The 22165-nt window shown below is 41.0% G+C and overlaps 1 protein-coding gene across 3 annotated transcripts in view; it reads left to right on the top strand.

Annotated features, from left to right (window-relative positions):
• Window positions 1-22165, top strand: part of TMEM131 (transmembrane protein 131) — a 110911-nt gene that overhangs the window by 63280 nt on the left and 25466 nt on the right. For all 3 annotated transcript variants that reach the window (XM_048493839.1, XM_048493840.1, XM_048493841.1), the window contains 17 exons: window positions 93-173; window positions 3195-3345; window positions 3433-3489; window positions 4075-4136; window positions 9302-9410; window positions 10470-10578; window positions 11317-11470; window positions 11566-11736; window positions 13866-13976; window positions 14060-14194; window positions 16108-16212; window positions 17770-17856; window positions 19553-19705; window positions 19833-19908; window positions 19995-20112; window positions 21818-21956; window positions 22056-22165. In XM_048493839.1, the coding sequence (XP_048349796.1) occupies window positions 93-173; window positions 3195-3345; window positions 3433-3489; window positions 4075-4136; window positions 9302-9410; window positions 10470-10578; window positions 11317-11470; window positions 11566-11736; window positions 13866-13976; window positions 14060-14194; window positions 16108-16212; window positions 17770-17856; window positions 19553-19705; window positions 19833-19908; window positions 19995-20112; window positions 21818-21956; window positions 22056-22165 (1928 nt within the window). The remainder of the gene's footprint in view (window positions 1-92; window positions 174-3194; window positions 3346-3432; window positions 3490-4074; window positions 4137-9301; window positions 9411-10469; window positions 10579-11316; window positions 11471-11565; window positions 11737-13865; window positions 13977-14059; window positions 14195-16107; window positions 16213-17769; window positions 17857-19552; window positions 19706-19832; window positions 19909-19994; window positions 20113-21817; window positions 21957-22055) is intronic.

The following is a 22165-nucleotide window of genomic DNA, read 5'->3' on the forward strand; positions in this document are numbered from 1 at the left end:
TAAATGAAGGCTTTCTTGTCAAATAGAAGGTTTACATAGGTAATGGGGGGAGGGTTACTTCAAAAACGTTTCATTTTTGGCTCTTCTTGTAGGTGGTGGAAATGTATTCAAGTGGAGGTGATCTCCATCTAGAGCTTCCAACAGGCCAGCAAGGTGGTACAAGAAAGCTATGGGTAAGTGGTATATTAATTGACATAATGCTAGGTTTTACATTTACAGTACGCACTGTAATGTTTTAAAATAGTGTGTGTGTGTTTCTTTAAATAGAGAGGTAAATTGTAGAAAGGGTGGTGAAAGGGCAATGAGAGAGCGAGGTGATTGGTTGATACTGGAGAGTGATGAAGTAGAGTCTGCACTGAACTGAAAGAGTGTCAGATTGTGTGTAAAACGTGCCAGAGAGACAGCAGTCTATGCTGGAAACTGACAGGGAATCAGCCTGAACTAAACTGAGTCAGTGTGTATAAACATTGAGAGACTAGAAAGGGAGTCAAATCCTAATAGTTCAGAGATGTGGAGTGAGAGAGTGGATTGCTGTAATGTGAAAGTCATCTCAATAGGAGTTGTTGCCTCAGTTTGTTTTATTTATTGTAAATTATTTTTTGAAACCTTTAAAGCTTCAACACATACCTAAATAAAAATTTAATTTGTTGAAAGTAACCTTGAATCCCACACTAGTAATTTCCTCAGGACCCCATAGCCCTTCAAAACTGCTTTAAAGCTTGGACACACTACTTCAGAAGAAAGTTAAAAGGGATTTGGAATTAAATTCCTGGTGGCAGCGGAATATATAGAGAGAAAGAACAGAATAAATAGACATTATTTTGAACTTATTATGTGTATTTGTAAAGAGTAGGCATTGCACACATAATCAGGAATTCCATAGAATACTCCCAAAAGTTGAGTTCATTCCACAGGCTGTCATTTATGAAATGCATCCACACTACAGAAATGGATGATGACATTTTTAAAGCCCTGACCATATCTGACAAACTGCCTTTTATAAATATAAACCTATCCAAATAGTTATGGTCATCAGAGGCCCTGTTTTGGGTACCTTCATCATCTCAGACTACATAGGCCTTCTTGGTCATGGCATGAAAAGTGTGGAGTTCACTCTCCAGGGTGGTTGTTCTTCATTATCACGGTGTTCTTCTAGCAGATGAAGACATTTTGTTTTGGTGTTCCCTTAGTAAACACCCTTCTTCCTGTTTGTTTTATATGTTTTGTATACATTTCGTTTTTTAATTTGATTTTTACATGTACTTTTATCTGTTTGCTGCTTTGAGGACCCTAATTGTGTGGGAAAGTGGGATAAAAATCTTATTCTATATCATTGCCTAATGTTGTGATGACAAACCCTCAGCCAGTGGGGTGCGCAGGAGAGTCCTTGTGCACCCATTGGCTGAATGTGCATGGTCATGCTCAAAAGGGCCAAGCGGAGAAGCCCTGCCAGGCCACCTTCCTGCCCACCTCCCCATTCCCCCCGACCAGGGCATCCTGGCTGGTGGAGCCACCTGCTACTCCGCTGGCCTGATAAGGCCCTCCTGCCTTCCCCCACCCCAAGTATCCCCATTGAACCCACCCCAAGCCGCAGCATTCAACCATCCCCCACCCCAAGCCACACTTTCCAACTCTCCCCCACCCTAAGCCACACCTTCCAACCCTCCCCCACCCCAATACTCACCTTTCAACCCTCTCCCCACCCCAAACTTCCCATTTCACCCTCCCCCACCTCATGCCACATCTTTCTACCCTTTCCCCAACCAAATACTCACCTTTCAACCCTCACCCAAACCTCACCTTCTCACCTACCTCAATTCACACCTTCCCGACCTGTCCACCCTCAAGCCACAGACTCAGGACCAGGTAGGTGGGAAGTGTTGCACCATGAGAGGGAGAAGCTACTATCGGTCTGGCAAAGCCCATTGTAGAAGGAAATGCTTACTCCCACATTCTTTGCTACGACCCATTGCTTCTGCCCCCCACAATGGATTTTGCTGCTAGTACTTAAAATATATAGTGTTCCATCAGGGCAGAAAGCAGGTAGCCTATTTTCACTTCACCTTTGATATGATAGCAGTTCATCTCCGTTTTATGTACTGTCTTGTGCTTGAATGTTAAACTGTTGAGTCAGTTGACTAGGATTAAAGCAGAACAGAAATCGGTCTCCTTCCTTTTCTCACGCACTAACCTATGTCCTGTGATTGATATGAGAAGGCTCTTTTAGAACTCAAACCTCACTACTGTGGGAACTACGAGAAGCCCTCACAAGTGAAGTTAAACCCTAACCTTTGGTCCTTGTACCCAGCCCACCACTGTGATCAATATTATCCCTGGTTCTGGCAACGTACCAGAATCATTTCCCAGCATATATAAAACCATTTCACGTTTCCCCCCCTTTTTTTTGTCCTGCTTGACTTTCATCAGTATGGAATTAATGAACTGGTTATGATAGGGATAATTCAACATTTTACATGAGAGGAGGGAGAAAGATCTGCATTGTGGGATACTGAGGGGGATGGCAGAATCTACCCTGTCAGTGGCTTGTTGCTAAAAGTGTTCCTGATTGAGGCATCAAGCATATCATTTTGTGGAGAATGCATGTGACGTACGGTCCCTTTATTCTTTCTTTTCTCCTTGAATGATGGAAACTTCACTTTCTTAAGTCTGTTGGGTATAATTAAATGTGCAGGATTTTCAGAAGGATTGAATGCCTAGAGAGAAAAGCCATATGGTTGTGTTCGGAGAGTTGATTGTGTGTGGAAATAGGGTGGGCGTAGCTTCGTTCTTCAGTCAAACCCATATAGTATTGTTCTGTGTGCGTGAATGCGTGCATATATGCTCATTTGCTTGCCTTTTATGAAAAACGCCGGAGAAAAATGGAAAGTACTGTAAGATTTTATGTTATCATAGGAGAGGAAACTTAGATGTATTTGAATAATTACATTGGCTCAGCTTGCCTTGGAAAACTTCTGATTCTTGTCTACAGGTATCTGTGTCTGAATCATCCATAAGTCTGATTCTGAACTACTTGAGTATATGTACATTTTAGAAACTGGTTGAAAAACTTGCTTCCATTGCAACATTTTAAACCAGAGAACTAAAACAAGAAAATAGTGCAGAATGCTTCAGTTGCATAATAGATGAATTTATTTTGCAGGCCCTAGAATTTTGTATCATTGTCTTTTTAATAGGAAATTCCTCCATATGAGACGAAAGGTGTCATGAGAGCCAGTTTTTCTTCAAGAGAAGCAGATAACTACACAGCTTTCATACGAATAAAAACAAATGCCTCAGACAGCACAGAGTTCATTATTCTTCCAGTAGAAGTAGAAGTTACAACAGGTTTGTATGGTTTTATTGTTCATCAGTTCAGTTTGTTTCTGAAATGCAGTAGAGGGCAAATACTCATGTTGTTCTTGTCTTTTAAAGCCCCAGGAATTTATTCATCAACAGAAATGCTAGATTTTGGTACATTGAGAACACATGGTGAGTCTAATATTGAATATACCAGTATTTTCAGATTGAGGTGAAATAGTTTACTTCCCCAAAACTGTATAAAAAGCAACCCCAGTTCTATTTCTTTTATATCATAGACTTTGCATGGAAAGGGGGGGGGGGGGCTGGCTGGCTGGCTGGCTACAGTGCATAATCTATATTTACCAGATTGAAGTTTGTGTTTTTGTAGGAGATGGTACAATTTTTCCAATATAAATAATTAATGAACTCAAGCCTCAAAGCTTTTGAAGTAACTTGTCCTCAGCAGTATTGCATCACTATGTGTGCATAAGAGGGGAATCTCTCTTAAACGTTTATAACTGAAGAATCTTGTAATCTGTTGGCCTGGAATAAGTGATAACAGCCGACGTTCAACATTTGTCTAGCTGCTAAAGGCAAGAATAAGAATAGAAGAGTTTTTAAATCTGTATACAAATTAATGGCTTTTCTTTCCTAACTGGGCCAGAAGTAACCTTAAACATTCGATGACAGTTGGATAAACTATCCATCGGTCACCTGAACAGGTTTCCTTTTGTGCAATTTATGCCTTTGTCCTTTTTTATTGGATTTTAACAGATCTGCCAAAAATTTTAAATCTACACTTGTTAAATTCAGGAACAAAGGATGTACCAATAACAGTAAGTATTGCTTCTTCAGTTTCACAACCTCATCATATTTTTGCCTTTTATGCTTCTGAAATTACATAAATATATTAGGTATCAAAGATGGAACTCTTGAAATCTGATCTCCCTCACCACTCACTATATGATTTAACCTCTTTGGAGGGTGTGGTTCATCTTCTCCAGATAGACCTGGTTGCCTCTTTTGATATAATCTTGCTTGGGCCGTTTCCAAGATAGCCCACGATGGGAGTTGGAGTGCGGCGTATTACATGGCTAACTATGACGGTAACCCGGGTTCGCGGTGGGGAAGAGCGGCCAGTCATCGCAGTGCCGTTGTCAATACAGGACCTACCTTCTGGCTGCGACCGTCCGGCGCTTTCGCCAGCGATGCCAGAGGACCTCCCTGCCGCTGTGCGACCGCTGGATGCGATAGCATCAGGGCAGGGAGGGCATGTCCCCAGGCCTCAGCGACGCGCCAGATGGTCGCAGAGAAGGTAGGTCGACCAGGCACAGTGGGGAGGGATGGTGCCTTCCAGCCACTGCTGTTTGCACGGCAGCGGCTGGAAGCTGCCGTTTTCCGTAAACCTCGCTTGGGAAGCGAGGTGGGAAAACGGCTGCTTTGCGCAACTCGGGAGGAGCGAGGGCGGCGCAGCTGCAAAGCAGCCGCGCCCCCCCATGTGAACGGCTCCCTGGGGATGGCGTTTTTGCCGTCCCCAGGGCTCTGTATTAGGCCCGTGTGGAAAGGGCCTTGGTTTCAAGGAGAAACTTGTCAGCATTGGATGCTGTGGTGGCATAACAAACCTTTGTGACTAGAATGACAGCAAAAGGCTGTGGTCTTCCTTCTGGCTGTTTTTATCACAGGTGGGTGGGGGAGTGAGCTGGGATAGGGGTTTGATATTTTCATAGTCTGTAACTTGTATTATATATTTGTAATAAATGTTAAATTTAAAAAGAAACTGCAGTGTGGTTTAGCTTGAACTCCGCAGTTCCCCGTTCCCTGTTCGTATTCAACTTTCTATTCAAGAACAAAGACATTTTTTAGAAGCCAATGTGGAAAAGTTATTTGCTGTCAACCAAGCTGTAGTTTTCATAGCCATACTTCGTTATTACTTTGGGCTTGTAATTAAACAATTTAAAGTAAACTGCAACATGATAAATTTCACCAAATCCCAAAATTAGGCATATAGGAGAAATGACTTGAAAATGATACTAATCAAAACCTTCCCAGATGCTTTTGCAAGTATCTGAGTGCAAATTAATTATGTTCGTTAAAATCTGTCATTTAGTGCTGTGATTCAAAATGTAGACATTCACAAGGCTTGCAGAGCAATTAGTCTCTTTTTAAACACTTTAAACTTCATGCACCCCAACAGATGAAGTCACTGAAATGAATGTACAATTTTTTTAAAAAAGTTTTCCTGGTTGTCTTCATTCCTGTTCTTATATGTTGCTCTAGATCTTTTCACGTGAGAGGAATAGTATGCTTGTTTGCTGTGTTTCTGAATTGTATTTTTAATCTCTTGAAGCATAGCTTTATTTTGCCTTTTCCTGGACAGCTTTGGGCAGCAGTAGTGGGCTGTTCCTTGAAATTTCCATTAATACCGTATATACTCATGTATAAGTCGACCCGCATATAAGTCGAGGCACCTAATTTTACCACAAAAACTGGGAAAACTTACTGGCTCGCATATAAGTTGAGGGTGGGAAATGCAGCAGCTACTGGTAAATTTCAAAAATAAAAATAGATACCAATAAAATTACATTAATTGAGGCATCAGTAGGTTAAATGTTTTTGAATATTTATTTCAAAGAAAAACAGTAAACTAGCTCTGTAAGTGGAAAAGGGAGTCAACAAAAACAATATGATCTCAACAATAACTTTAAAAGTACAAAAATCTTAGCTCAACCAGCAACCAGCAAGTCTCTGGAACCAGGTGGGGCTTTAGTTCAATCTCTGGAACCAGCAGAGAGGAGTAACAGTGGAGAAGACTGGGCCAGGAAGAGCAGAGTGAAGAGCAGAGTGAGCTCTGGAGTTCATTTTTGAGGGCTTTTCTCAAAGCCACAGCTTTTAAAACAGTGTATTTTAACAGGGGTTATCTCTTTTTCTCCTTGTAAGGCTCCTGAGAGCTGAGACTGCTGGAAGGTGGGGCTTAACAGGGGTTAACAGAGTTCATCTCTTGTTCCTCTTTGTCCTGGGCTGCTGAGAGGTGGGGCTTTAGTTCAGTCTCTGGAACCAATTTTTTTTCCAATTTTTTTTTTCAATTAATAAGGTCATTTTAAACAGATAGTGCATACAGATAGCTCCAGAGGGGCACTGACTAAAAGTTTAAAATTTAAATATCTAAACAAAATCAGATATGAAGGCAGGAAGCCAGCAGGGGGATGGAGGCTTTCCAGTGTTTTGCACTGAGTGTCACATGTACCCAACTATTATCTTCGCCACTAGGACAGAAGTCGTGGGTGTGCCCTCGCTGCAATGAGCTCCTGGCACCTCAAAGCGAACGTGTGCATTCACTTTCTTGAAGCCAAGCGTGGCAGACCTGGAGGAAGCTGAAAGAGGGCAGAGAGGGTGACAGACGAGGGCTTTCAGGGACCCTAACAGTCGAGGGTCCCTACATCTCCCCAAGGTGACATCTCTTCCAGATGTCATGGAGAAATGGAAGGTCTAACAGGGGACGGAGGGTGCCAAGTCTGAGGTGGGGAAGATGCTCCCCTTAGATGGGGATCCCTTCCTTACTGGCTTGGTGATCAGCTACATCCTCTGCGCACTGAAGGGGATACCCCTGTTCGGGGAGGAGTGGGGGAAGAGCTCCTCAGAATTGGTGGGTGATTCGATCATTAGAAATGTAGAGAGTTGGGTTTGTGAGAGCGTGGGCGGATGACCGCGATGGTGACTTGCGCCTGCCTGGTGGTGCAAAAGGTTGCATGATGTCAGCGCTTCATCTAAATAGGCTTTTTAGACAAAGTGCTGGAGGTGGAGTCCAGCAGTTGTGGGTCCACATTGGGCACCAAGCGACATTGGGAAAATGTAGCGGGGAGGTTCCTGGAAGCCAAATTTAGGCTGCTAGGAAACAGGTTGAAGTCCAGGACCCCCCAAGCGTGGCATATTCTCAAGTGAGAATGCTACCTCCCGTTCCACTTGCGCCCAAGAGAGGCTGAAGCTAGGCAGAGTGGAGATACAGGGTCTCAATGCGCTGGATGGAGAAGGTGGTGTAAGGCAAGAGGGTTTTCAGAATTTTGTCAGGAACTTTAGGGGAACCCCTTTTGGGACAAAGGCAGGCCTGTACAAAAGCGGGACGGGCTTCATCACAGACAAAGAGGAACCAGGCTGCTGGCGCTCAACGATTAAAAAAAAAAAAAAGCGTGGCATATGGACAGCTTTTAAAGCTGATCCCTGGGGAAACCCGACAGGAGCAGGAGGTGACTTCGGTTCGGAATACAGTATCTATGGGGATGCAGACATGAGAGAGGAGGTTTTCTAAATCAACCACATGCAAGCAAGTGAACATAAAGCAATGTGCCTGTGACAAAGGAGGATAGTGTCCTACAAAAGACTTGAGGGTAAAGCACATAAATCCCAGGTTAAGGACAGAGGCAGGGTATACAGGTGTCTCTATGCTAATAGTAGAAGCCTTTGACCTAAAATGGGGGAGCTGGAGTACAGAGTTTTGAAGGAGGACTTTGATATAGTGGGCATTACAGAGACATGGTGTAATGAGGAGAACCAGTGGGATGCTGTTATACCAGGCTACAGGCCTGTTATCCTTTGGTAACAAAAGTGGTACGTGTGTTAAACTGTTGAGTGGGGGTTTATAGAGCCAGTCCTTTGCACTGCGTTTTTAAAAATGGGTTCTCTGATAACGTTGCCCTCAATTTTGTTGAAAGGGTGTTGTCTGTAGGATCTGGTGGTCCAAGTTCTAGTGCAGGGGCTGATGGGAATTGTAGTCCATAACATCTGGAGTGCCAAAGGTTCGCCACCACAGCCCTAGATGCTAGATACAAAGGAGAAGCCAGTTTCAAACTTCCATCCTAATGTCATAGGAAAAAGCCAGTACTGTAATGTCGTAGGGGAAGGCCGATGTAATAGGAAAAGGCCAGTGCTATATTTAGCAAGCATCTAAGCCAGATACTTGTAGAGCTGCATTTTGTTAATACTCGGATATTCCAACTGCCATTTGCAATAGTTGTAATATCTTACCTGTGCTAACTTTTATATATAGGCCTGCAAAAGAAAGATAAGTTCTCTTTTTTCTTTTAACATGTTCTAATTAACATGTTCATGCTTGCTTATCACCCTTCTGTTTCTGTGCCATAAGGCTTTATGTTTACTTTATGGTGAGCAGGCCTTGATATTAATCTATGCTTCATTGGTAAAAACACAGTAGTTTCACCTCCATTACAGTACTTAAAACTTCTATTGTTATACACTATATATGACCATCCATATCCAAGCTGAAAATGTTTGTGTGGACCTTTGAGGATCTTTTATAGCCCTGCTGTTCAAATATTAATTAGTTCTTCAGGAAAAGTCTGGTGCTCGTTCTTAATTATCTCTTTTGAAAGTGGTATTTTAAATAGCTTTTTATATTTCCTCCTATATAGTTCTGCCTTACGGTCAGATTTTTATGTTTACAGTCTAGTGGAAAGAGTTGCTATTTGAAGGCAGAAATAAAATGTGGTAGGTGTTTTATGTTTTCATCCCTCACTCAGAAGGTCTCCATATGGGAGAATATGGAGGCAATATAAACATCACTGCTGTAAAATTCTATAGGTAGACCTGTAGTAGGATACTAGTCACCTTTTTGATTATCATCAATCGAGGTAACTTGTAATATTCTGTTGATGTAATTTTGGAAGCCAGACATGCTCTTCAAGTTGCAACAGAAACGTTCACAAAATGATACTATTTTTTTAGTAAAACATTCTAAAGCTCCGAAAGTCGACTGATAACAGATTATGAAATGTTCTGAACTGCTACAGTTACGGTAGATGTATTTCTGTAAATTACATTTTATATGACCACATTAATTCTGGCATATGTTGGTATTATAGTTACTTTCCACAGTGTTGTAATTATGTTGTAATAAGCTTCATCTTTTAAAAACAGTATTTTTCAAGCTGTTATTCTGTAGGCAGTTGGTTGATATTTTGGCTAAATAGCATTTCTGCTTCTCTTCTAGAGTGTCAGACCCACACCACAAAATGAAGCTATCACAGTGCATTTCAAGCCAATTACACTGAGAGCTTCTGAAAATAAATATACCAAAGTTGCAAGTATTAGTTTTGATGGTAAGTGATGATGCTGCCCAACCATTTAAATAAGAGAACAATAGGCAGTTTCATCCACAGGAGGGCAGGCTGCTCGCAAAGAGGCTTCCCAGCGATGTCACCACCGAGAAAACCCATTGCCCTACACCCACCTTCCATCACTGGCTCAAGTGCTATAAGTTGGGACTCCCACCCACTGGCATAAGACAGGGACTGGCCAGGAGGAAGCTGACTAATGTTGGCTCCTTCCCCAGCCACACCCACTGCCCGTCTTCGCTGTGCTAGTGGCAGTGGCCCAATGACGCTGGCACAGCATCCATCGCCAGGGGAGGACACTTCTGCCAGTGGAAGCCCATGCCACTTCCACTGGCAGTTTTAGCGCCCCCTCCCTTTGGATGAGTCTCAAAATCATTTTTAAACTTCATGCTGCCCATATACTAGTGTGCGGATGCTACTTGTGCTTGGGATTTTATACAATCTAATGCTAGCAAGTGATAAATACATATATGCTTTCCTTTTGCAAATACTTGTTGGTAAAATAATTTACAAACTATAGTGATGTATTGGTTGTGGTGGGTTTTCCGGGCTGTTTTGAATCCAGCCGGGTTGAATTTGGCTGTTGAAACCAGTTGAATCTGGCCGTGAAAGCCTTCAACAATATAGTGATGTATGTTTTCTTTGTAAAGCAAAACATTTATCTGGCTGTATCTTAAATTTTATGAAGCTCATATTGTTTAACCTTGCCATTCAATGTTGGTTCAATAATGAGAAGATATTATGGTAACACTTTGGGAGCTCTGTCTTAAGGAATGGTGAATAGGTAGTATTGAAATGGCTTAGGCTGCACAAGTAGCCAAGGCAGCCCTGTGTTTAAACTACAGACCTAATCGAAGGTCAATTTCTAATGTTTTAGTCTGGTAGCTTATTGTTACAAAAGTTGCCAAAGTGTTTCCACAGTTGAATTGTACTAAGTCTTCACCAGTTAAAGGTTTAACAGTGATTAGTCTTGCTAAAGTCAAATACAGGTACATTTTATGTACACATAATAATACTGTTTATGCTTTTTTAATATTTATATAGCATCAAAGGCAAAACGACCCCTACAGTTTTCAGGAAAGATTACAGTTAAAGCAAAAGAGAAGAGTTATTCAAAACTTGAAATTCCATATCAAGCAGAAGTATTAGATGGGTAAGGCTGCATTGAAATGTATGTATTTGGGGGAAAAATGTGTTAAGGTTTATAAGTTCTCACATAAATTTCTACAGATTTATAACTAGTTACTTGTGTGATTGCCATTAGCAATAAAAAGGCTTCCAGACAAGGTTTCACTATCACAGGAATAAATCTACAATAGATTTTGTTTGTTTATATTTTCTTCTTTAACTTAACCTGTTCTAGCCTGGGTTAAGTTGAAGAACATACAAATAAACAAAATCTATTATAGTTTGTTCTTTTATTCCTATTATATTTTATTCCTTTTATTAATATGTTTACTCTAGCTTTAAAAATAAAACTGATTTGAACAGTGTGTGATACACAGGGTGAGAGAATTTGGGTTGTATTGGATTTGCTTTCACTAACAGCTGAAATCAGGAATGGCAGGTGCAGAATTGGCACACTAGTCTTTAAGCAAAGGTGCTAATGTGACTGTAAACAAGAGCATGGACTAACGCAGGGGTCTGCAACCTGCGGCTCTCCAGATGTTCATGGACTACAAATCCCATCAGCCCCTTCCAAGTTGATCAAAAGAAATTATTTCCAACATGGCCAACATCTGGAGAGCTGCAGGTTGCAGACCCTTGGACTAACGCATTACCTATTCTGGAACTGTCTTAACTAATTTAGTGGCGAGTTAATAGTTCCATTTTTCATTATAGAAAAATTGTTAATGCAGATCTCCACTTTCTATGACTTATTTTGAAATAGGTACTTAGGATTCGATCAAGCGGCCACGTTATTTCATATACGTGACCATCCAGCGGACTCTGTAGAAAGGCCAATCTACTTAACAAACACATTCAATTTTGCTGTCCTCCTTCATGACATAACACTGCCCAAAGAAATCAAACCAATATTTAAAGTAAGTCCAACAATGTAGCAGATTATTTTGTTACTATCGAATGTTACATAAATTGCATTCAATATTAACTTTGATTTATTTATTCACTAACCTAGGTCCACAATTTCAGCAAGCCAGTTTTAATTCCGCCTAATGAATCCAGATATATTTTCACGCTTCATTTTGTGGCTTCCTTATCATCTCTTCACATTGATAACAACATTTTGCTCATTACCAATGCTTCTAAATTTCATCTACCTGTACGAGCCTACACTGGATTTTTAGATGTAAGTATTAGACTGCGATAAAAATTCATTTTAAAGTATAGTGTGGAGAATTTATTTCTGCATGACACATGCTGAACACTAAGTTGAGCCAGAGCTGACCTTTAAGAAGTGATCGTGAAGCCAGCCTAAATTGGGGAAGGGGAGAAAGCCTGTTTAAAAGCAAGTTGATCAAAAGAAATTATTTTGATTATGTTGAAAAATGCCTTCTTTCTCCTTTGATTGTGAAGTTTCAGTAGAAACTAAACTTTACCAGGAAGTGGGGGAGAGAGAGAGAGAGAGAGAGAGAGAGAGAGAGAGAGAGAGAGAGAGAGAGAGAGAGAGAGAGTGTGTGTGATACTTTCCCTTCTTTTGACCTTGTGTGTGTGTGTGTGTGTGTGATACTTTCCCTTCTTTTGACCTCGAACTGCTTATACCAAAGAACAAGAAAGAAAAATTCTGAAACATTCATTTCCCAAATTATGAACTATTAAACAAATTAATGATTGGAATGGACTGACTTCTGGCAGTTGAGTTACTCCAAAATGCATGAAGTATGAGAAGCAGACCAGGTGCTCAGGAATTACTCCAAAATTCATGAAGTATGAGAAGCAGACCAGGTGCTCAGCAGCAGCAGCAGCAGAAGGCCATTGATTTCACATCCTGCATGTGAGCTCCCAAAAGCACCTGGTGGGCCACTGCAAGTAGCAGAGTGCTGGACTAGATGGACTCTGGTCTGATCCAGCAGGCTCTTTCTTATGTTCTTATACAATTCACTTGGAGTGAGAATAGATCATGATTTTCTCATGAATGTCTACCTTGCACGTCTCCTTGCTACTTGGTACCATTATACAGACAGCTAAGCTACCTCCATAAATTTCAGTGCATATTTGGATTATTTTATCAATGTTTCTCATCTCTGTAAAGTGAAAATTTGGTTGATCTTTCTAGATCTGTGAAGTTCAGCTTTTCTTTCCACCAGCAGACAGCCAAACAGTTTGTGGGATCCCAAGTAGGACATGTTGAAAAGTATAGGTTTTTAAAGTTTATGTCTTAATACAGCATCTGATGTTTCCAGCAACACTGCCTTTATTTAGCATCTATTTAGGTATCATGCATAGAAGACTTTGGCAGTCCTGTCCTCTGTAAATTTCTTGAAACCTTTTCTTAAGGCAATCTGAATCTAGTCTTCTAAGTGGTCAGCTTTTTTTCTAAAAAGCAATGCTCCCAATCCTTCAACCTTTGGCAGTACTCCAAGCCTTTGATGACTTTGCCTGGAGGGCTTTATGTATCATTTTTTGAGATGACATGACCATCCTCATTACCAATATTCTAAATATGGCTGTATCAAAGATAGCCACATTATATTGCTGATGATCTTTATTGACTAAACAGAAAACAAGCCAAACAAAGTGAATTAAGTCACGTTTTCTATTTTTGCTATGCAAGTTGATGTAGAAAAATTTTATCTCAAGATTATTCCCTGAAATTTTATTCCGCAAGATCGTAAAAAATTCGACATCAGTATGCAGCAAGAGATGCGTGCTTTGAAATCAACTGCCTTTTAAAAAAAAAAAACTGATCAACCAAATTTTGTGATGGTTTGACTCCCTGTTGTTCAGTTATGCGCCAGTCTAAGATATTTTGATGCCTGAGCTGGGAAATCCAAAGGCATTCCCCATCATTAATTAGTGTTGGATAAAAGCCACTCAAAACTTTTCATGCTGGATCACCATTAAGATGAATGGGAGTTTCGTGTGAGACCACTGTGCCCCTGACACAATTCTTACTCATCTCAGATGGGTGGCAACACTTGTGGCACTGTTTGTATGCCTGGCATTTTGGGCACTTGAATGCTAGACATGACCTACTTACCCAGATGTTGTAGAGGGGAAGTGGGAAGGGGTGTCATGCAAAAGCTGCAGCTTCTGTGAGAACAGGTACAATTTCCATGAAGTGCTTGTGTTCCATGTCGACATTTATGACTAGTAGAATCTGGCACATTGATGTCTTGAAGCATCCTAAGCTAATTCCTGTTGCATAATAGTTGTTTTTCTACCAGCACTTATGTAATCAAGAGCCTTCTACTATCTTTAAAATAAATTTCTAATGTTTCAATTAGCAGTGCAGTAAATCTTCTTCTATTTTTCTAGTATTTCGTGTTGCCCCCAAAACCTGAAGAGCGGATCATAGATTTTGGCATATTAAGTGCCGCAGAAACAAATAGTATTTTGTTTGCAATCATTAACAGCAATCCAATTCAGGTAAAAAGAAAAGAAAATTTATTTGGTTTTTGTTTTTCAAATTGCAATAATTTTAATACTAAAACTGGTCCATCTTTTTCAAGCTGACTATAAAAAGCTGGCATGTAATAGGAGATGGCTTAATCATAGAACTCCTGGCTGCTGCTAAAGGCAATAGAACTACAATAATTGCAAGTCTTCCAGATCTGGAAAAAGCCAGTGCATTGGATCAAACTTCCGTAAGTAACCAACTTCCTGGATGCTCCACATACTAGACTAAAGGTGCTAATTGTATTGTTACACACAGACTAAAGGTGCTAATTGTATTGTTAAGCCTGCAATCTAAGCATGTTTAGGAGCAAGTGCCACTCAGTTCAGTGTAATTGAGCTCTGGGTAAAAATGCATAGGGTCACACTCCATACATAACTTCCAGTGGCAAAAGGCTAAAAGTAACTGTCCATCCTCATCAGGCAATTCTTTTGCATTTAGGAAGCCTACACAAAGTGATTTACGAGAATAGTCACAGAGGAGTACCTCTGATTTATCGAGATGGATATTTCCTCTTCTTTAGAGTGCTGAGCTGCCTACAGAATATATGCACTGTTTTTTTTTAAAAAGCTGAAGTGATACAGACCCTCATAAAGAAAATAAACAGATATGTAGTTGCTGTTTTCATAGCATTTGAAGCAATCATTAGCAAATTTTGCCTAGTTGCTATCTTAGAGCCCTCTTTTCTTCTTTAATAATCAAATTCACAAAGCCAGCCTACTTCAGTGGTATATTGAAATGATTAAAGATTACAGAGCATTTCCGCATTGGCAAATTTATATATATATAAAAAGCTAACAGTGACTTTGTTAGTCATGCCCTAACGCCAAAATAGCTGGACGGATCGCCCCCAAATTTTCATATGACGTCCTTCCCTGTTGCGGGCAGGTAATTGGACCTTCAAATCATTGAAAGTCCATATCTGAGCCAGGTAAAACGTCTTTTTCCTGGCGCACCAGGCCATGAAGCTGGCTCTGTTTAACTGTCACCCTTAGAATGTTCGTGCAGCATGTCTGTGGCCTGAGGGGTTGGTATGTCCTTAGAATGTTTGCACAGATGGCCAGAGATGAGCAGTGAAAACAGTAAATAGGTAATACTGGTAGGTAATACGAGTGGAAGTGAAACACATGCACACTTTGATTTGTGAGATGTCAGGTGCCCCCCCCCCCTCACACGCAGGTAACTTTCACTCTCTGTGCCTCACCCACTGCTACTACACAACACACATACTCTCATACACATCCAGCTCATCCTCACACACCTCACTCTGTCCTCCCTCACATCCAACCACCACTAAAAGTGAGCTGGAGTTTGCCTTTTTCTTCTAAGAAAATCCATGGGGTGGGGGCGAACCAACACTACTGGCTCTGCTTCTTTTGCACATGGCCCTTTAAGAATCCAGGGAGCTGGCCTCGATCTGAGCGCCTCACCACCCTGCCTCTGCTGCCTGACTGGGATAGCCTGCTTGCCCCAGTTCTGCCTTACCCAAGCCAGGACTGTGCGTGTCAACCAGCCTCATGGACAGCGGGATTTGCACTCTGGACAGTTCCATTGTGGAATGGGAAGGGTTACCTTATACTAAAAAAACAAGACACCACCATATAACTACGTGAATTGAAAAGGGAAAGAGGGATTCCATTTGACCACCCCAAAAGGCTATGCTGCGGATCATTGGACCTGCTTGGACATCTGTGTGGGTTGCGGACTGTGATGAGAAGGACAATTGCCACAGCAACGCGTGGCTGGGCCCCGCTAGTATTATATAAATAACATCTAACTTTTTTTGTGTTACTAATTCAAGAAGCTAATCTGGCAATACAAATAAACAAGAATTTAGTGGCTCCTTAAAAAGTAAGCAAGATCTTATTCTAGAATAATCTTTTGTGAATTAGATTGGATCTGATGAAATTTGCTAATTTTTAGGGCTGTAATCTGTAAAATGTTATGCTGGAATAAAATCTCTAGTCTTTAAGATGCCACTAGACTTCTGTCTGTAGTTCTATTCATTTTGGTATTGAATTCTTTTAATATAACTAATTGATGTGACCTTTGTAAGACTGTGGGATAAAGCAAATTAAGTCAATATTTATTTCTGTGTTACAGGTAACATTGATGCCCAATTCATATACTGTTTTCAGAGTAAGACTGTTACCAAAAGAACTTGAAGGAATCCATGACGGTGCAATACAGATCACAACAGATTATGAGGTATTCCTACTTTTGTGATATCTGTCACAAAATTAAAGAAATTCAGTTGACTAAGCTCTGTGTTCTGATGATAATTATTTTGTTTAGCTTTCTCTGCTTGTGTAGATTTTTTAAATGTAAGCATTAGTCAATGTGTCACCTTTCAGGAAAGCTTCAAAAGTCCGTGGATCAGTTCTTTAATTTGGTGTGTCTGCTGAGTTTGCCATATGCAAATTAAGTGATGATAACTGTGCTTCATCAAAAATGATATCAAAAATGCCATTCTGTGTTGTTTAAAAGTAATGCAAATGTGGGTCCCCCACCCAAACAGAGGTTTACATGCTTCTTGAAAACGAACCTTACAGAAGGTAGAAAACTGAAGAGAGAGAAAACCTGCTGTATAGACAGTGCTTTTTAACAGGAATTGTCTTTGCTATTCGATGCTTTCTAGAAGGGAAATCACAACAACATGTGCAGAGAGCATCTCATTTCCCTTCTGCCACCATTTCACTCTTTCCCTTTTCACTTTCCTTTTTTCCATCTCATTCATCAGCCAATTTACCTTTATTTGCTCTTTTGTCTTCAGCTTTCCATCCTCCTGGCAGCTTCTGGCTGGGAAAACTTGGGCTCTGTTGCTTGGTGCTGGCCACTGGGCTTGCTTGTGTGGTGGGAAACCCACAAAAACCTATGACTGGCAGCTCAAAGCATTTATCCTTTCCCTTCTCTTGACAGCCCTCTTTCCATGCTTTTTCCTCTCCCTTCCTCCCACCCACCAAGCAACCTAGTTTTTAATCTTCTCGTCTTCAGCTCTGTTCATTATTTACTTCACTTGTACCCTGCCTTTCCCCACATTGAGGATCCAAAGCAGTTTACATCATTCTCTGCTCCAGTTCATTCTCACAACAACTTGATGAGGCTGAGAATGTGTAACCAGTCCAAAGCCACCCAGCAGGCTTCCATCCCAGAGCTCTGCTTCTGTTATTTTGGAAGAGGGTAGCCCCCACTTTTTTTCTCTTTTAGAATGACAGATTTTTCAGCCAACATGAGGATTTGTCAGGTTTGTAGGAAGATCTGTCTTGCCTGTACTTGACTACAGTCTGTGTATTTAAGTACCCACAGATTTGGCCATGTTGAGAATTAAATCTGTTGATTTCTGATTTTATGGCCTAGCTGATTCTTGACCTGAAGAGAAATGAAGCATTCAGTTTTTTCCCCACATGTAATTGAGGTGAAGTGGTTAGATGATTGGACTAGGATGTGGGAGACCCAGGTTTGAATCCACAGTCTGCAGTAGAAGTTTCCTGGGTGACCTTGAACTAATGGTACACTTGCAGACCAACCTCCCTCACAGACTGGAGGTTGTGAGACTAAGTTAGAGGAAGGGAGATGAGTGTTGTAAGCCATTTTGGGTCCCCACTGGAGAGAAAATCAGGAAATAAAACTTCTGCCTTAGTCTATCCAGTTAATTTTTAAAAAAGCTTTGAGGACATGTACTACTGTCATCAAAAACCAGACTTAAAATGTGCATGTGAATCCTCCTGACTGTTGCATCTAAAACACTTTTTTCCCTTTCCACAGATTTTGACCATTCCTGTGAAGGCTGTCATTGCTGTGGGCTCACTTACCTGTTCCCCAAAACATATCCTCCTTCCACCTTCTTTTCCCGTAAGATAATGTGTTTGGAACCATTTCTAACAGTTCCTTTTTGCTTATTCCTGGCCAGTTTCTTGAACTATTTTTTGGGACAGTCTGTATGGATAGCCCAGTGTAGCTCAAGTTCATTGGATCTCAGAAAGTGAACAGGGTTAGCCCTACCAAGTATTTGGATGAGAGACCGCCAAGTAAAACCAGGGTCATGACGAAGAGGCAGGCAATAGCAAACCACCTCCAAACATCTCTTGCTTTTAAACCCTACATGGTCACCATAAGTCAGGTGTGACTTAACAGCCATATGTAACATTCTAGAACACTGTTTATTAAATTAGTTGATGGAGATGTTACTTTATTTTCTACAGAATTTTCATATGGCTACCGTCTGCCATTGGAGTCCCCTTGGGCAAGACTAAACATTTTTTGAGAAAAAGAGTTTGGCTCTAGGTTTTAAGCTAAAGATCAAATGATCTTCCGACCCCATACTTCTGAATTCATATATAAGTCGGGGGACAGCCTTGCCTAGATATAATTTTATAACTGGGTTAATTAAAAAAGCACCTTTGGTAAAATAAAATTTCAGAATGACCACTGTTGACTTCAAGACCATGGATATAGTTATTGACAGATGAACTTTTCATCTTAAAATCCCACTAAAAGTTATTCCTAGGAACTACACTCTTCAATAAGAATGCTGTGAACTTTTGAGGATTTTTCCTAAAGACTGTAACTTTGATCTTAACATAATTCATCTTTGAAGCCTCCTCATTACAAAAATCACCTCGTCTGTGCAGCAGTCTCATGGGAGGGAGCCTACAAGCACATCCTCAGTGTATAAAAGGGAGAAACTTTCTGCAAGCCTAAAAAGGGGAAACAGACCCAGAAAAGGATAGCCTCAGAACTATGTCATTTATGTATAAGTTGAAGAGCAGGGGGCAATGCAGACTCCTGGATTTACCCCCCTGGAGATTGGGATTTCCTCAGTTAAAAATCTAGAGGTACCCATCCTGATTTTAGCAAATATATTAACATGCAGTTCCCCTAAAAGAAATAATCCACATTTAGTGCCAGCTAATTTCTTTGAGAGTTGACTTCTATCATTGGAGTAAAAAACTGCTGCCAAATCTACAAAGGCCACATGCTAAGCTTGTTCATTCTCCCTCTCTATGTTCCATCAGATGAAACAGGATGAAAACAATAGAAATATTTCAGTCAGAAGTAAATATGAAAGTAAGCTAATTTTGAATGTAGAATCTTACACATTTTAGAAGCTTTAAAATGTTAAATGTTCAACTTTCTGCAAGTAGCGAGACACATTTTTGTAGCTAGATTTTTGTGTCATGGTAACAACAGAGGACAACTTCTTTCTGTAATGCCAGATTAATATGTCAGTTTGTGGTAATTGTGAGGTGGTGGAGAAAAAGATAGCACAAGTGGTCAGTGCTTCCCTTATTTTGATTTGCTATAGTGTGAACTTCAGAAGGATATTGGGAGAAAAACGGATGGGTTCAGTATAAAACCCAAGATATCTTTAAAGATAAAAGACTTTTGCTGGAGTGACCTTAGTCCATAATTTTTTTGCACTAGAAACAAAGGTTTAGCTGTAAAGAACTGAGAGTGGCTTTTTGCTCATAGAGTGGATCTTTGCCACCTTCACTTTCTTGCTGGATGTTTGTGGAAAGCAATGCAACACTTCTTTCTTTTTCCCAAGGGCAAGACAGTTCATCAGAGTTTAAGTATCATGAGCTCTTTCTCGCAGAAGGTAAAAATACAGCAGATCCGTTCACTCTCCGAGGATGTCCGGTTTTATTACAAGAAGTTAAGAAGTAACAAGGAAGATTTGGAGCCAGGGAAAAAATCCAAGGTTTGAGCTTGGTGTATTTTACTCATGATTAAGCAGCTCTTCTTCAGCATGTAAATCTTTCACATTTTTTTGCAGTCCTAAGTGAGTTTTGTTTAGTTCATGGGGGTTCTTGTGCTATTTTTTGCAGATAGCAAATGTATATTTTGACCCTGGTTTGCAGTGTGGGAATCACTGCTATGTTGGATTACCTTTTCTGAGTAAATGTAAGTGGTTTTGATTTCTAATGTTTAACATTTCTAGCATTCTAAGTGTTGAAATTATTGGAATGAAACGACTGTCTCTTTTGTAGCTGAATCGAAATTGCAGCATAGTGTGTCTATGCAAGAAGATGCATGGGATTCCGACTGGGATTTGCATGAGAGTTTATTCAAAGAATGGACTGGAATAAGAGATCACTCGGGCCAGCAGTGAGTACATGTTCAATTTTCTTTTTTCGTTGGCACTGTTTTTTTAAGAAAACACAACTGCTTGTTAAATAGTAAGTGTGTAACACTTGGCAACAAGTGATGAGCAAGCATAGAAGGAGAAACTGTTCTCTGTGTAGGCAGTGGAGGAATTCATAAGCTCCCCCAAATGCCATTAGTAATGAAGTAATTTGGGATTTAGTGAGGACATTGAAGGACATGTCTCACTTTACTGCAAATTGCCTTCATGGCTGAGGGGAAACAAATGTGGTGTTTAAAAGTATTCAGCAGTCTGATCGGTCCAGTTTGGTTTAAGTCAGGGGTCCCCAAACTTTTTAAACAGGGGGCCAGTTCACTGTCCCTCAGAATGTTGGAGGGCCGGACTAAAAAAAACTATGAACAAATTCCTATGCACAAATGATTGTAAAATGTTTGATTTCACCTTTCAGCCTTTCTGTCATGGTCTATTTTTAGAACAGTGACCAAAGTATGTCAAGTACAGGGTGGGCTCCAAATATTGTCGGGGAGGCTGTGGAATACCTTCCCCTGTAAAAAAAAAAAGCAGAACTTTCCCAATGAAGCATTCCATCTAACCCAGGATCAGGTATCTTCCTGGGTTCTTTCCTCCCTAGCAGCCAGCGAGCGATTCGCCAGCCTGGCTGATGCCAATGGGAGTGAGACGGAACAGAAAGCCTGAGAGCAACACATGGAGTAGCCGAGAGGGAAGGGCGGAGCAGGCGTTGCCACATGTAAGGTTTCCAACTCTGGGTCAGAAAATGCATGGAGATTTGGAAACTTCTATCCATGCTAACTTGCAATCCAACAGTCACGTTGGGGCCAGTTCCTCCTCTCCCTCGAGCCCCCACCTCACATGAATGGAGCCATCGCTGCCATGCCTGGCGGGCCGGATAAATGCCTCCAGGGGGCCACATTTGGCCCCCAGGCCGTAGTTTGGGGACCCCTGGTTTAAGTTCTTCAGGGCTTGGGAGCTAAGCAGTCAGCCACAGTCAGTACTTGGATGGCAGACCAAGGAAACAGAGGAAGGCAATGGCAAAGCCCCCTGACTCATCTCAAATCAAGGTTGACTTGACCTGACTCATCTGATGCCCAGAACAGCCCCTGGAAGGGGGCACCATGAGTAGGTCATGGCCCGACCTTCTTCTTAAGTTTGTCCAAGATATCACCAAAAACGACTTTCTGTGTGTTTCAATAAACTGGATTTGGGTGCACTGGAGAGATCTTGTAAATGCTGTCATGTATGTATACAGAGATTAGGGTTCATAGAATGCCTTTTCAGGTCACTTCTTGAATATTGTTTAGGGCTTCAGAAGCCGAGAGGAATTGTTGTTACCAGTTGGCTAGTTGGGAAAGGCCTGGTGGAACAACCAGGTTTTACAAGCCCTGCAGAACGAAGATAATTCCCATAGGGCTGTAACCTCAGCTGGTAATTTGTTCCACTAGGGCCAGGGCCAAAAAAGCTCTGGCTCGTGTGGAAGCCAGCCTGCATGACTCTTGAGCCGGGGACAGACAAAAGGTTTCCCTCCGATGAGCAGGTTTCCCTCCGATGACCTTGGAGGGCAGTATGGAGACTAAAGTTGTTTTTTAAAAATAGTTTTGCACTGAGTGGTGAAGTTGGCTGTCATTTTTGTATGCTTGCAATGTAACTTTTTCCCAAGTTTCTTGATGCTAAATTATATTAATCATCTAGACTGAGTGCCATGTTTGAGGTGGACACTGATCTCCAGAAGGCCGTGACATCCAAAATCACAGCAGAGCTGGTCTGGCCCTCTTTACTTGGCTCAACACGCTATTTGGATTTCTCCCTTACCAACACAAACAGTTCATCCGTAAGTTCTGCTCATGTTAATGTATCACTAGCACAAGTTAAAGTTGGAAAAATTTCCTGCGCTGGAATCTTAAAGCTGAATTGAATTTTGTTCCCCTAGGAGGAAGAAATTGTTTTAGAAAATCCATCAGATGTTCCTGTTTTTGTTCAGTTTCTTCCCATAGCATTGTATTCCAATCCATCAATCTTTGTTGATAAGCTAATAGACCG

Source organism: Sphaerodactylus townsendi, linkage group LG04, assembly GCF_021028975.2.
Source record: "Sphaerodactylus townsendi isolate TG3544 linkage group LG04, MPM_Stown_v2.3, whole genome shotgun sequence".
NCBI classification, from domain to species: domain Eukaryota; kingdom Metazoa; phylum Chordata; class Lepidosauria; order Squamata; family Sphaerodactylidae; genus Sphaerodactylus; species Sphaerodactylus townsendi.